Source organism: Cucurbita pepo, chromosome 9 (assembly GCF_057944985.1).
Source record: "Cucurbita pepo subsp. pepo isolate OVF chromosome 9, ASM5794498v1, whole genome shotgun sequence".
Taxonomy (NCBI): domain Eukaryota; kingdom Viridiplantae; phylum Streptophyta; class Magnoliopsida; order Cucurbitales; family Cucurbitaceae; genus Cucurbita; species Cucurbita pepo.
Window position 1 is genome coordinate 1,462,386 of NC_141806.1, and position 13,336 is coordinate 1,475,721.

Here is a 13,336-nt window from a genome sequence, read left to right on the forward strand (position 1 = left end):
GGGTAAAATGGACACAAGAAGTAGTTGGGTCAACATCTTCCCATATTAGACCTTTTCTTCAGGTCAACACCTTCCAATATTAGACCTTTTTTCCCCTCGTTTTCTTAAGAACTAGTTTTGTAAATAGGGTTTAAGATTTTAGATAATTATGGTGACTTGAAAGTTCATAATGTTTAACAGGTTTCATTTCAACGCCGGACTGTTCTAGGCTTCAATCATAGGATCAAAGCTACCATAATTGCAAGCATTCGAGCGTAATCCAGCATCATCTTGCAATACTTGGGCATCCGTTGGTTGCGCATTTACTAGAAGATTCAACTGATTCCAAACAATTTTTTTGATGACTTTCACTTGATGACAATCTCTTCCTTGGATTATTCAGGAACTGATGAACTGCGACATGAAATCATTTCCTTCGCAAAAGATTACAAGCGATTTAATGCCGCAAATTCGGTTGTCTTTGAAGGGTTTAGAATTGCAAAATGGAGAGGAAGAGATGGGGAGACAGATAAATCGCAAAGAGAGCGCAATGGTGAGGAAGAGAGACCTTACCTGTTCTGCTGCGGTGCCCTGATGAAGGTGATCGATTTCAGAGCTTCCTTTCTTACTTTTGTTATATTAATCGAGAGAGGTAGGAGAAGGAAATTGTTTTAACATGTAACATTGAAAATCATATCATAAGCATAAGCGCAATCGCCAATGGCGGGCGCGCGCTTAACCGCGCGACTGTTTGAGCGCGCCTCGCCAGCTCAAATACTCGATGTAATTCCAAAGTTGATCGTAGCATTGACAATTTTGCAACACAATAGAACAATGAAATACAATGGTGTAGCACCAGTTCGTACCTGAACGAAAAACAAGCCCCCGTTCGTAAGCTAATCGATTCAGGAGCCTCTTCGTCCTCTGTGCGGAATTTCTCTGTGCAGATTCATCGTCATCGCCGGAATTACTATCCACCAATCTAGTAACCGCAAGCATCTTACTTCTGCAATGCGAAAGATTGTGCCCTTGGAAATGAAATGCCCAAATTTGGTTGCGCAGCAGAGAAATGGTTGACCTAATGAAGACGCCACTCATAGATGGATGCGGCAGAGTGTGAGAAGAATTGAAGGTCTGCTTGCCGCTGCCATGGATTCAGGTGTGGCTCATACAGTAGCTCCCGTCCTACTTCGCCAATGACACTTCGTCCTGATAGCAGCAATTGGCGTTTAACAGGTACATTAATATTTTACATTGACCATTCTTCACATAATTTCATGTTCATAAGATTGTGAATATTGATGATATCCACTTTCAGTAACTTGCAGTGTGATTCCTCAAATTAAGACTCAATTAGTTTAATTCTTTCATATCCAAACAAAGTTTATGTTTCAGGCGGTGCTGCATCAGGGATGATTCTCAGGTACATAATGCTTGGTTATTTTCTGCTGCACTTTTGTTTGATGCTAAAATTGTGTGTATTCTGGTAAAATCATAGCTCATACTGATGGAGAAGAACATGATAAATTGTTGTCACAGTTGGTTTACTTGAGAATTAACACAACTGTGGAATTTTGAATGGTTTTCTTTCCATTGGTGAAAGAAAAAAAAAAAAAAAATTGTATACAAGTATATGAACTGAACCACAAATAACAAGAATCAAGTGGCTTCCTTTCTGATGGTGAAAGGGGACAATAAGATTCCTCTGGAAACTTTTGTTCAGGCATTGATTCGAATTCCATCTGTGACTGTTGCTGACAGGCATCAGTCTACCTCATCAACTTCATCAAATGGAAGTGGTACTGGATTAACTGCTCTAAATTTTCCAGCATTATTGAGATGCTCATTCTCCAACCTGGGCCATTACCACAGATGCTTTAGAGTGAGCAAAAAGAGGAAGACTTGAACAGTTGACCGTCTTAAGCATACCGATAAACCAAGAAGTTTGTAGCTTTTACCTGAAAAAGTTCCACAGCCCTCTTCTAATGACTTCAAGAGCTGCTAAGAATAATCCAGTAACCCTCGAGTCGATGTGTCCAAAAGTTGAATGGAGAACAGTTTGCAACCATGCAAGCCTGAGAATAAAATTCAAGCCCTGCAAACATTCCAAAGATTTTGATAAGAATCCACTTCATTGTAGGACGACCTAAAACAAGTGAAAATTAATTCACTTCTAGAATGTGTACTTCACAAGACACCTAAAATCTTCCTATATTCTACAAAGTATTGGGTTCTGTTTCTTTCATATCAGAAGTAGATTGAGAATATTGCTATGAACTATGAGCCAATGAAGAGGAATTTTCAAGAATCTTTTCACTTTCTTCCCTATCTTCCATAGTAGCCATGTGGATTATGTTCAGAAATTCAGAATCATTTTGAGTGCTAAATCTCTTTCGGTTGGTGATTGATGCCACATTAGTGCTAGTGCCTATAGACTTCTTCTGCTAAAGTTTTTTGAAAGCGAAACATGGAGTGTTATCGTGACTGTACCATGGAGACGTAGTAAATGGTCTTTCTTCGAAGCATTAAATCATTCCTAAGCCATGGATTTTTGGAATTCACTTGAAGCAAACCCCAATCCTTTACAAAGTCCCAATACAATTGGTACACAGTTGCTCCACTTGACATAATCACCACTAGACATAACCATCCAACTCCTTTGGTCTTGTCTTTTTCATATGCCACTTTGGACCCTGCAGCCAACATTGCTGAGACATACTTTCCTAGATTGACGAGGTGGCTTGTCTGCCCTTCATCAAACCAGCGCCTTGCACACTGAAAACGCGAAATGCAAAGCCTTGTTATGCTTTGTTAAGAAAAATATAGTGTAAAAAATGTCAATGATGAATAATATAAAATTTTCACACTGCAACCGGTGACTGAATCCTATACCTGCATTGCCCTCCAGTAGTAAGGTAGAAACGAAACTGCATAAGCGAGGTCTCGGTAATGCTTGGCGTTCATACAGTAGTTGTAATTCTGTGTTTTGTAGCTTCCTGTTATGTAGTAGCAGGCCATGTACTCGAGGTTTCGTAGCATTGGGATCTATACCGGGAAGCACAGAATTAGGAAAGTCATTTTCTAACAGATCTGTCATGCCTAGTAGTTCAGTAATTTGTAGGTAATCATACTTATTTATATACCTGACTACATAGTTGGTCTGCCATGAAGAAGTCCAACATCAGTACCTGCAGAAAATAGTTGAGAAAGTGATGAGAACATTATAAAACTAAACTCGGACTTTGAAAAAGAGTTCTAATGATGCATGGTGCAGGTAAAATGATGAGGGGAGGATAATTGGAGTAAGGATATACCTTGTAGAGAGGTGAAAAGGCTATATTTCTCATCACACGAAGGAAACGGTAGCGGCTTGATCGATAGTAAATGTTGAAGGGGCACACAAGTAATAGCAAGAAAAGCTGTAACACGAGGAAAAGATTTCGAAAATCACTTACCGAAACTTGACTGAATAATTACAAGCCTCAAAGATAGAGACAAAAGTACGCTTTCATGTTGAGAAATTACCAGCAAGAGAAGGCCAGGTATCACTTGAACTTGAGTATAAGAGTACCCTTTTGAAAGCAGTGCCAAATGAACAAACATTACCCCCATAACAGCAGTCATTGAAGTGGTACAAATCAAGAACACATCTCTGTATTTAAGTTCCTTTGTGGCTGATAACTCTAAAATGAAGCTGTAATTTATTCGAGTCTTTCTCCAGGCAAAGATGTTGCAGCCATACAGAAAGAAATGTAAGAACATCAAGCTGAACATGCTGCAAACATGATTCATCTTGTTAGTTACCGCTCATTGACAGCGAAAACGATTAAGAAAAGACGTACAAATACTTGCCTGAGTACTGGATATACAGTCTCCATGTACAGTGAGAAAGGGTGCCTTTTGTATGTCCCCATGATATGAGCCATGATAACATAACCCACGAGTAGTGCAATGAAACACCCACTGAACAGTCCTGTTCGTGGAAAAGATTATCTTTACTAACTTATGCATAAATGGAAAGTTATTAACATTCGAACAGTTACTGTTTTTTATGGTTAACAACTCTTGAGTGGAGTTCAAATTTCAGCCTCATTTGGTGAACCAGGGGACAATTTCCTTTTTTGTCCAGTGTCCACCAAAAATAGTGGATTGAGCAATGCCCTTTAGTTCAAAGTTAAGTGGTGTGATGTGGCAGTGGCAGTGCTTTTGGATTTGTTTGTTCATCGATGTCTTCATGAATGATTGGTTAATAGACGCTAAAGATTGCAAGGATTTGCTTGGCAAGATCTCCTGAAAATAATGTGTTAAAGAACTCACCGACTATGAACGTAATGCCGTGTGACTCTTTACGCTGTTTTGGTCTAAGGTACTTCATGGCCTTCCTTTTGTCTTCCTCGGCGAAGTTTTTGGTAAATAACTCCTCTACCTCATCTGCTAGCTTTATTACCTGTCATTTCAGAGACTTTAGTCCAATTTTTTTTACCTGGTTCTAAAGTTTCTGTATGATATAAGTGACTGACAGACAACCATATCTGGCTCCAAAATTTCAGAATTTGAAGCTACAGTGCAGACAAGACCAACTATGAGACCAATGGCCACTTCACATTGTCTGAGAACTTTCTCAAGGGAAGTTTTCAGCCGCTAATGACCTAAATCTAGACATGATCTAATCATAAAATCATGGGAAGATGCTCTCTTTGTTTGAATTTTTTTGAAGTTTTTGATTTTTCTAATAATTGTACTGAATTTACCTTGTCTGAACTGTTGAAATAGGAACTTTCCACAACTTTCAGATAAATGGCAAGAACTTGTTTTCCAGTGACCTGCAAAAAAGCAGGATCTTCATGATCACAAACAGGATTTTCAGAGGCAATGATGAAGGAATGAATTATCAGTGCAACATTGTTACTTACTTTGTCAAACTTCTTCAAAATCTTTATGAAGGCAAGCTTGTTCAACTGCCTGAAGAATGATCTCACAATGATCAAAGAGACATTAAAAAAACGAAACTTCAACAATCTGTTCTTCATTATTACCTGTAAGTTTTGAGAAAGCCCAACCCTTTGTAAAGCTCAACAAAAGCTCCTTTAATCATCTTCTCTGCATGGTGCACCCTGGTCTTGTTAATGTGAAGTTTTGTGCTTTCATTGGATTTCTTTGAGTTCGTTAAATCTTCCTTGAATAAATGGCTTATGGCTGAGAAGGTCCGAGATGGGGTTGTCAGAGGAATGTTCATCTTTATGTTCTTCCCTTGAAAACTTATAACTTGACCCGAGACGGATCTCCATTTTGGGTCCAAGCTTTTAGTTTTCGTTGAGTTTCCCATTTCTTCTGATCTTGGAGAGTCTGAAAATGCCAATTCAGTCTTCTCCAATTCTTCATTGATATTCTCTTGGGACTGTTCTTGCTCTGTTTTGTCCTTATCAGACTCTGCATATCAAAAGAAAACGTAAGAACCATAACAATGAAGCATAACATGCAGATTCCTTAGAGATAAAAGCCATAAAAACTTCCTTCTTCTACAAGTTGACTTAGAGTTTGTGACATCTTCAGATGAAAAGTACAAGCATTGGATATTTTCTAATTAGAGCTACATTATTTTCTCAGGAACTTGGCAGCCGAAACTTTTGGTTGCATTTGAAACAAGGCAAGTTGATGAATTACCACAAGAAATTGTATAGGAGATGGAGCCATCCTCCTTGGAATCTGGCGTGATATCTCTGGTCTGGCGCCGGTGCTGGATCACCGTCTTCAGGTCAATGAGAATCTCCAGTTGTTTCTTCAAGCTCTCTCCCAACTCCATGAACTCTGTCTCCTTGGTCTGGAAGAATTGATTCACCTTATTCAGCTGGAAATCCAAACATGAAAAGAATTCCTTTGCTGCAGCTGTATCAGCAAATTGTTCCAGCAGCTCTGTCTCGTACATGTCTCCCTTGCTAACAGAGGAAGCAAGTTTCTTATGAACCTGTTGGAAAAAGATTTCAAGTTCATGTTATGTTACTACACACACAAATACACAATCATGCAAAATGGGGAAGTTGATAGAAAGAGTACATGAATAGGTCCATGATCTCTGCGTTGGTGACCAAATATAGAGAAATTCTTTATAGAAGACAAGACGGTACTCGCAACCGTGCCGGTGGCGGCGGTCGAGTCGGGCTTGTTATCAGTTTTAAGAAGATAGAGTTTCTTGAGGTCATTCTTTAGTTGGCAATAATCAACAAAAGCATGTTTCCATTCAGGGATCAATTGTCCCTCAAACTGCTTAGAGAATTTGACCATATTGTTGTTGTTAATCTCTGTAGGTAGCAGAGCAGAGTCGGAGAGAGGGAAGAGAAGGGATGATGTTGAAGAAGAAGAAGAAGAAGAAGGAAAGGTTGTTGTGAGTGTTGAATGATAGAGCATGCTGACATTATTTATGGATGAAAAGGGGGAGTTGGATTGATGTGCTTCGTACTGATTCTCGACAGCACATTCTAAAATATCCTATGCTTTCTCCACTTGAGAGAGCACAGTGGCCAGGTTCGCCGGAGATTTAACGACTGCCACCGGAAATGGCTGACTTACCGACCAATATGCTTCCATCTAGTTTTTGAAAGGGTCGAGGAATATAAAGTTGAAAACTCGTGGGACCAAAAGGAACCAAGCTAGGAGGGAAGCGGCCTAATTCCTTTTTTTTTTTTTTTTCCTTACCAAAAAAAAAAAAATACAAACTTTCTCAGCTTCTCCATCTTTCCAACTTTTTGCGAACCTAAACCAAGTTTCGCACGGTTAAGACATCATTAACTTTTCTCGAGTCGTAGTTCATCTCTAATTATCAGATTTTTAATGTTGTATTCTCTCAATGATTAGAAGTGAGAATTTTTTTTTTAGAATGGAAGTAAGAATGACGTTACTCTTGATAACGTGGACTAAAGATATAGAGAGACCCATTATTCAAATTCGAGCACTCTAACTCTAACGCCCGAAGTCCATGGCTAGCAGATATTGTTCTCTTTGAGCTTTCACTTTTGGGTTTTCTTCAAGGTTTTAAAACGTGTTTGCTAGAGAGAGGATTTCACATATTTCACACCCTTATAAAGAATGTTTCGTTCTCCTCTCCAACGATGTGGGATCCCACAATCTACTCCCCTTCGAGGCCCGCATCCTTACTGGCACTCAGCCCAGTGTCCACCCCCTTTCAAGATACCATTTGTAGCACTCAGCCCAGTGTCCACCCCCTCTCAAGATACCATTTGTAACAGTGCAAGCTCAAGCTCACTACTAGTAGATATTGTTCTCTTCGAGCTTTCCCTTCCGAGCTTCTCCTCAAGGTTTTAAAACACGTTTACTAGGGAGAAGTTTCCACACTTTTATAAAGAATGTTTCATTCTCTTTCTCAATCGATATGAATCTCACAAACCTTTATAAAAGAAAATGGAAATGGCAATGTTCGGTAGATTGAGTCAGTACCAAACACTTTTTGTCTCATAAGAAGGATGCGTGAAGTGTGTGGCATTTGAGAGACTTTGAAACGTTTGAATGTCTTGATAGTTGAACAAATGGCATAGGTTGATAAGGGGGAATGGTGGATAATTGGCCACAAGCACCAAGGCTAATGCTCATTAGACCAGCATGGCTCCCACTTAGATCTTAGGATAACTAATACATTATTTTAAAGTGTTCTAATTATTAATTTTGGCCCATAACAACATTCATTTGTGTCTCAAATGGAAGGTTTTGAACTGCCATTAATGGAGGTTTCCAGAGCTTTTATTTCATGAAATGGGAATAAAAAACCCCTTTTTAAAAGACAATTTTAAGATTAGAAAATATATATATATATATATAGATATGGATGAACCATATATCTTTTCAAAAACACAAATTTTCTTACCATAGCTCAAGTAAAAATATATCTTTAAAAGATTATTCCTAACTTGTTAATCCAAAACAACTCCTAGATTCATAATAATCTTTCGATTTTAAGTGCTAAAGAAATATTATATTTTATAAACTTCTCAAGCATGTCAACTAACCAATAGGAATTTATGAAGCAATACTTGTAGTAATCGTTTGGTTATGTATGCACTTTACGGTAGTTTTTCATTGTCTTCTCACACACTCATCTTGCATTTCATAGTCTGTCAGTCACATCTGATTTTCGTTCGATGTTCCGAATTTCACAGTGTGGCAGTCGTATACAGTGATCGAAGAAATAATCATTGTTTGAATTTTTAAAGGAGATCGAGAGGAAATTACATGAACGAACTCTAGTTTTAGTTGGGTTTGAAGAGGCAAGTATTCCATGCTTTACTAAGAAAACCAACATAAACCTAGGAAGAAGAATCTTGTTCTTAGATGTTTGGTCGAGAAAGATTGTTTGTGTCTCAGAATCTTCACAAAAGTTTGTAACAAAATCAACAAGTTAGCCCAAAAATCAAGTTTTCTTTAGTTTGTTCATGATTCTAATTGCCCTAAAATTCATGCATCTTTGATTGTTTTGTGATTTAGAATAAATAACTACGACTATATACGTTTGATTATACATTCACTTTCTTATTTTCTAGAAACTTTTTGAATAATTTTTGCATCACTAAAATGTTCCATTCAAGAAAAGATTTTGACCTTTTGATTTTGGAGAGAGTGGTGGGCGGGAGAATACGTTGACCACCATCGAAGAAGCATCGGAGTACAGAGAGGGAAGACGGAAATCTACCTTAAGACTATGTGTAGAGAAATACTATACATCTAACCTTGCCCGTACTAGAAAGCTACCTAAAATCATGTTACATGTGTTTGCATTTCTCGACCCTAACAGTGAGATTACTTACTGGGTATTTCTCAAAATACTCGAACTACGTCCTACTCTTGTTTTTCAATTAAAAGTAAGACACCCTTATACAAATGACGGGTTTGCGATAGTGCCTTGGAACGCGCAGTAGGGTAGTTGCATTATGTTATAGTACTTAGGTTAGATCAGTGCATCACTTTATTCTTGTCTTTGTTTTATTTAAATTTCACGTTTTTATTTTTCATTGTTTTGTTCTAAAACATTTATTACGAACGTTTAACCATGACATCGTTTTTTAAGTATTTTAAACGAATGTTACCGCACATAACGAACATGTCATGCATGCAAATTCCAAATAATGTTAAAAGAATAAATATATAGAGTATTGAAGAACAAAATAATTGATTTAATGAAGCTAAGTGAGCCCTAAATCATTTGTTCCATTCTATTATTTGTTCTATTCTTTCCTTCTTAATTCAACTCTTTTCTATTCCTCTCACCACTTGCCAACTTTTCTCTCTCTCTCTCCTACCTCTTTATTTAATTACTTATTTCAACCCAAAAAAAAAAAAAAACGAGCACTCGGGTTAGATATATGAACATAGTTTCACATTAATCGTAAGTAAAACTCGAGCGAGAGTAAATTTAACCTAGACCAATCACTTAGCTATGTCAGCTCATATTAAGACTCGACCGACCATCTATTTAAACTGGATGGTGGTGTTTGGTAACACGAACAGAGTAATCATTAATCGGGAATATGGATTACAATATCCTGTTTTGATTTAATCTTTGACCCGCCCTCAATTTGGAAGATTCAGTTCATGGATTAAGGATAAACTAATTCCTCTATGGCATATTCTCACAAATATTTTATTTAAATAAAACGAGTTTTAATAATAATAATAATATTATTATTATAATAATGTAAGGGAATTGGATTCCTATGTTGAATTGGGCTTTGGGTCTCTAGAAATAATATATTTCAAGAATATATTTTGATTGGAATTAAAATTGGAATTAAAATGGTTTCATTATTGTCACAAATTAGAATATCCTAGAGATAACAATCATGGAATCCTCCCATGCCGCCCTCATTTGAATCTATGACCATCCATCTTGAGTATCAATTCTACTACGTGTTTCACCAACAATTCACCGGTTGATAGCGATAGCGATCGAGTTCGCTATCGAGTTAGAGATAGGGACATCCATGAGTTGAAGACGGAAATGGCTTTTCTATTCCACTTTCCAATTTCATCCTCCCAACCGTTTGAGATTCTCCATTTTATTTTTATAAGGTCGGGATAGGGATTTCCTGAGAAGACTTCGTGAATTAGGTCTCCACAAAGATTTGAAAGAAAGAAAGTTTCGAGTTGCATGTTCTGTCATCTCATATGAGAGTCTAGGTTGTGCAGATATGGTAGTGATACAATCTTTTGAGTCTATAGTTGTTGATATGATTACTGTATTAAAAATGGTCATTAGGATTTCGAAACTAAAACGAATGAATCTAGTGCACTCAGTGAAACTATATTCTTACGTGGTTGAGACTCTAAGAGAAAGTTGATGTGAAGGTTCCGATCGAAGATCTTCGCTAGACAGCCCATGAATCTCGAGAATCGAGCGTGGTGTTTGAAGACCCTACTGCATTCCGATCTCAGGGCTTGAAATTACTGTGAGGCTCAGTACTTCAACTAGTCCTATTGTTCCTCGAATGGATCTCTTAGTTATGGAGACGGTTGCCCAAAAGCAGTATATAAGGCATACCCAATAAAACTTACAAGTAGACCAGATATCACAAACAAGAAGGCGGGTCAAACTTATTGTACCATAATTTCATGTCTCGCTCATACCAGGAGCGAAACCCTAAAATGGGGTGAATCACTCCGATCTTCAAATTCCAGGAGCGAAACCCTAAAAAATTTAACGTTCTATAGAAGGTATTGAATTTAAGTAGTAGTCAGTTAGAAACATCGGCACGTTTAATTGAAGCTTAGATGAATGTACGAGAGATGAATGTACGAGAGATGAAGTTAGGCAGGTGATGAGAAAAAAAAAAAAAAAAAAAAAAGTGTAAATTTGAAGGCTCATTTATGCTGTGTGGGAATTTCAAAAGTTTGATGTAAAAAGAAGAAGAAAATAAGTGGAGGAGGAGAGGTTTGGTACCAACACATTATATTCAGAGTTGTAAGCATATGCTTCACCTTTGCATCTTTCATCGTATCAATTCATTTTTAGCTAACAAAAACGAACAAACGATCTTCCAGTACTCGAGCGAATTCTTACCACGAGCACCAAATTTTTATCAGATTGTGATAGATTTGTCATTCAATCTATGTTCTACGAGAGTAATCATCCTTATCGTAAGCCTAAGAAAAATAACTCGATAAAGTCAAACAGATAATGTTCCAAGAACGAAGCAGCAAAAGATTAATCCAAATCGAGACAAATAATAAAAGGATAATTTGAGTTGAAGCCCAAATGCAACTCCTCGACATAGGCATCACCCTAGGCTCGTGTCATCCTAGTTTAATTTGGCAGACACGAGTAAAGTTCGGAATCTCAATCTTTCTACACCATTGATTGAAGAACAAGATAATATCAAAAGCTATTCACTCCGATTCTACATATGTAACCACATGGTCTAATACCACTTGTCCCCATGTTTTATCACCTTTTTTTTTTCTTTTGTAATATTCCTCGCAAATGCATGTATACATGTATATATATATATATATATATATATGTATGTATACATGCACCCACGTTATCGGTACGACCTAATTTTGTTCATGGCGGTCCACATTGGATGTATGCTACTTCTCTATACACGGTCTATATACGTGCACATGAACTCACTATACAAGCTCGTTAACATATTAGTTGAATAATATCATGATTTACGTGTCTATATACCTAATATACTAGAGAAGTAATCTATAAGTATATGACATGCAACATACCTGAGATCCCACATTTAAAATCATGGTTCATACTTTTATTATTACGTACAGTCCATTTATTTCATTCTTCTATTTTAAAATTAATTTTTTTAATTTTTTAATTATGTATATCGAACACATTATTAAAATTTTAATATAATTCAGAAATTTATTAAATATGAAATTAAATATTTATGTTAATTACATTAGATATACTAGTAATGAATTAATCCAATTACTTGATTAGTATGTATGAATTTAAATTAGTATAATTTTAATTTTAGATTATTACATTTTTTTTAATTTTAAAATAATTCAATATTTTGTGCATTTTCTTATTTATTTTGGGATTCTTTTAATATGTTTATAATGTCCATAAAATCCACGTGGAAAAAATCTAAATTTTTACAATTATAAAAGGAAAAGAGAACAAAAAGGAGAGTCAAAAAGAGAAGAAATTTTAAAATAAAATCAAGCCAATTGAAGAAAAGTGGTAACTTTTTTAAAAAAAAAAATTAAAAAGCAATAATTGAGGCAATTTTGGATTTATTAACCAAAATTATTTTTTCCTTCATCTCCCAATCACTACTTTTCCTTTAATTTTTTTATTTTTTGGAAATAAATAAATAAAAAGAAAAGGGAAAAAAAAAGTGAGATAAAAAGAAAAAGAAAACTAGGACGAGTTGTATTCCATATGATTTTTGTTTCCGTGCATCGTAACGTGTTTGACAACTACTTCGTCTCGATTAGGTCAGCTAATTAAAAGGTCGTTATAAGATACAGATTAAGTTAACACTAGTTTTAACTCGTCTCATGTCCTACTCTTTAAATATTCGGTTAGTCATATTTCATACAATTGTTGTTTAAACAGATAGAAAAAAAATATAATTGGCAGTCTCGGGTTAGTGTCGTACAATATGTTTTCAGCTTAAGGATAAAAAAGATCGTCTCTTCGTGCTCTTTTCACTTTTATGAGAAAGTGTATATATTTTATCAGTTTTTTTTTTTTTTTGTTCATTTTAAAAACATTTAAATAATTTTGTTTCTCATTTTGAAAAATTAAAGAGAATGAGGCAATATATATATATGTAATGGGCCGGAAATTAGCCCAAATATTTAATTGGAGCATTTGGGCCAATTAAAGCCCAAAAGTTTGAGTCAACGTCAAAGACCACAAAATGTGTTTGACTAATTGCACCCTCCTCCCAACACGACTTTTGCATGAGTAAAGCCACAACTTTGGTCAAACAATTTGCATTAGCCAAAAGGTGGCTATGTCAATGGAAATCGGTAGGTCTATTATAGCCCCAAAAAAAAAAAAAAAAAAAAAAAAAATTATTGTAATCTAAGCTCACTATTAGCAGATATTGTTTACTTTAATTTGTTACGTATCACCATTAATCTCACGGTTTTCCACACCTTTCTAAGAGAGGCTTCATTGAGAGTCAAGCGTCTTCGTTGGCACACCATTCGAAACCTGACTTCGATACCATTTGTAACAGCTCAAGCCCACTACTAGCAGATATAGTTAGTTTTGGCTTGTTACGTATTGCCATCAATCTCACGGTTTTAAAGCGCGTCTATTAGGAAGAGGTTTCTTCATCTTTATAAGGAATATTTCGTTCCCCGCTCCAACTAA

The 13,336-nt window shown here is 36.2% G+C and overlaps 1 protein-coding gene and 1 long non-coding RNA gene across 14 annotated transcripts; one reads left to right on the top strand and one right to left on the bottom strand.

Annotated features, from left to right (window-relative positions):
- The first annotated feature begins 134 nt into the window (after positions 1 to 134).
- Positions 135 to 6,350, top strand: LOC111801853 (uncharacterized). Of its 13 annotated transcripts, none has more exons than XR_015422408.1 (6): positions 135 to 579; positions 927 to 1,402; positions 1,741 to 4,388; positions 4,530 to 5,017; positions 5,587 to 6,174; positions 6,285 to 6,350. It is a non-coding gene; the product is annotated as an uncharacterized LOC111801853 (long non-coding RNA). The 13 variants fall into 13 exon arrangements; XR_015422399.1 differs by having other exon boundaries at positions 136 to 1,402; positions 1,741 to 3,610; positions 3,701 to 4,388; XR_015422398.1 differs by having other exon boundaries at positions 136 to 1,215; positions 1,298 to 1,402.
- On the bottom strand, positions 1,549 to 6,384 carry LOC111801837 (phosphate transporter PHO1 homolog 1). The gene is made up of 14 exons (XM_023686021.2): positions 6,034 to 6,384; positions 5,644 to 5,944; positions 5,016 to 5,409; positions 4,893 to 4,941; positions 4,731 to 4,802; positions 4,297 to 4,426; positions 3,832 to 3,952; positions 3,505 to 3,754; positions 3,294 to 3,398; positions 3,123 to 3,167; positions 2,872 to 3,024; positions 2,470 to 2,754; positions 1,938 to 2,074; positions 1,549 to 1,834 (listed from the first exon to the last, which is right to left on the bottom strand). The coding sequence occupies exons 1-14, from the start codon at positions 6,382 to 6,384 to the stop codon at positions 1,744 to 1,746; spliced, it is 2,484 nt and encodes an 827-aa protein (XP_023541789.2). The 3' UTR covers positions 1,549 to 1,743.
- Between the last annotated feature and the right edge of the window lie 6,952 nt (positions 6,385 to 13,336).

Excerpts from the sequence above, each read along its gene's own strand:
- LOC111801837 (XM_023686021.2), bottom strand. The coding sequence starts at position 6,384 with ATGCTCTATCATTCAACACTCACAACAACCTTTCCTTCTTCTTCTTCT. Across the intron at positions 3,755-3,831 it reads ACTGTATATCCAGTACTCAG|CATGTTCAGCTTGATGTTCT; the intron begins GCAAGTATTTGT and ends TCATGTTTGCAG. Across the intron at positions 3,025-3,122 it reads CAGACCAACTATGTAGTCAG|ATCCCAATGCTACGAAACCT; the intron begins GTATATAAATAA and ends TTCCCGGTATAG.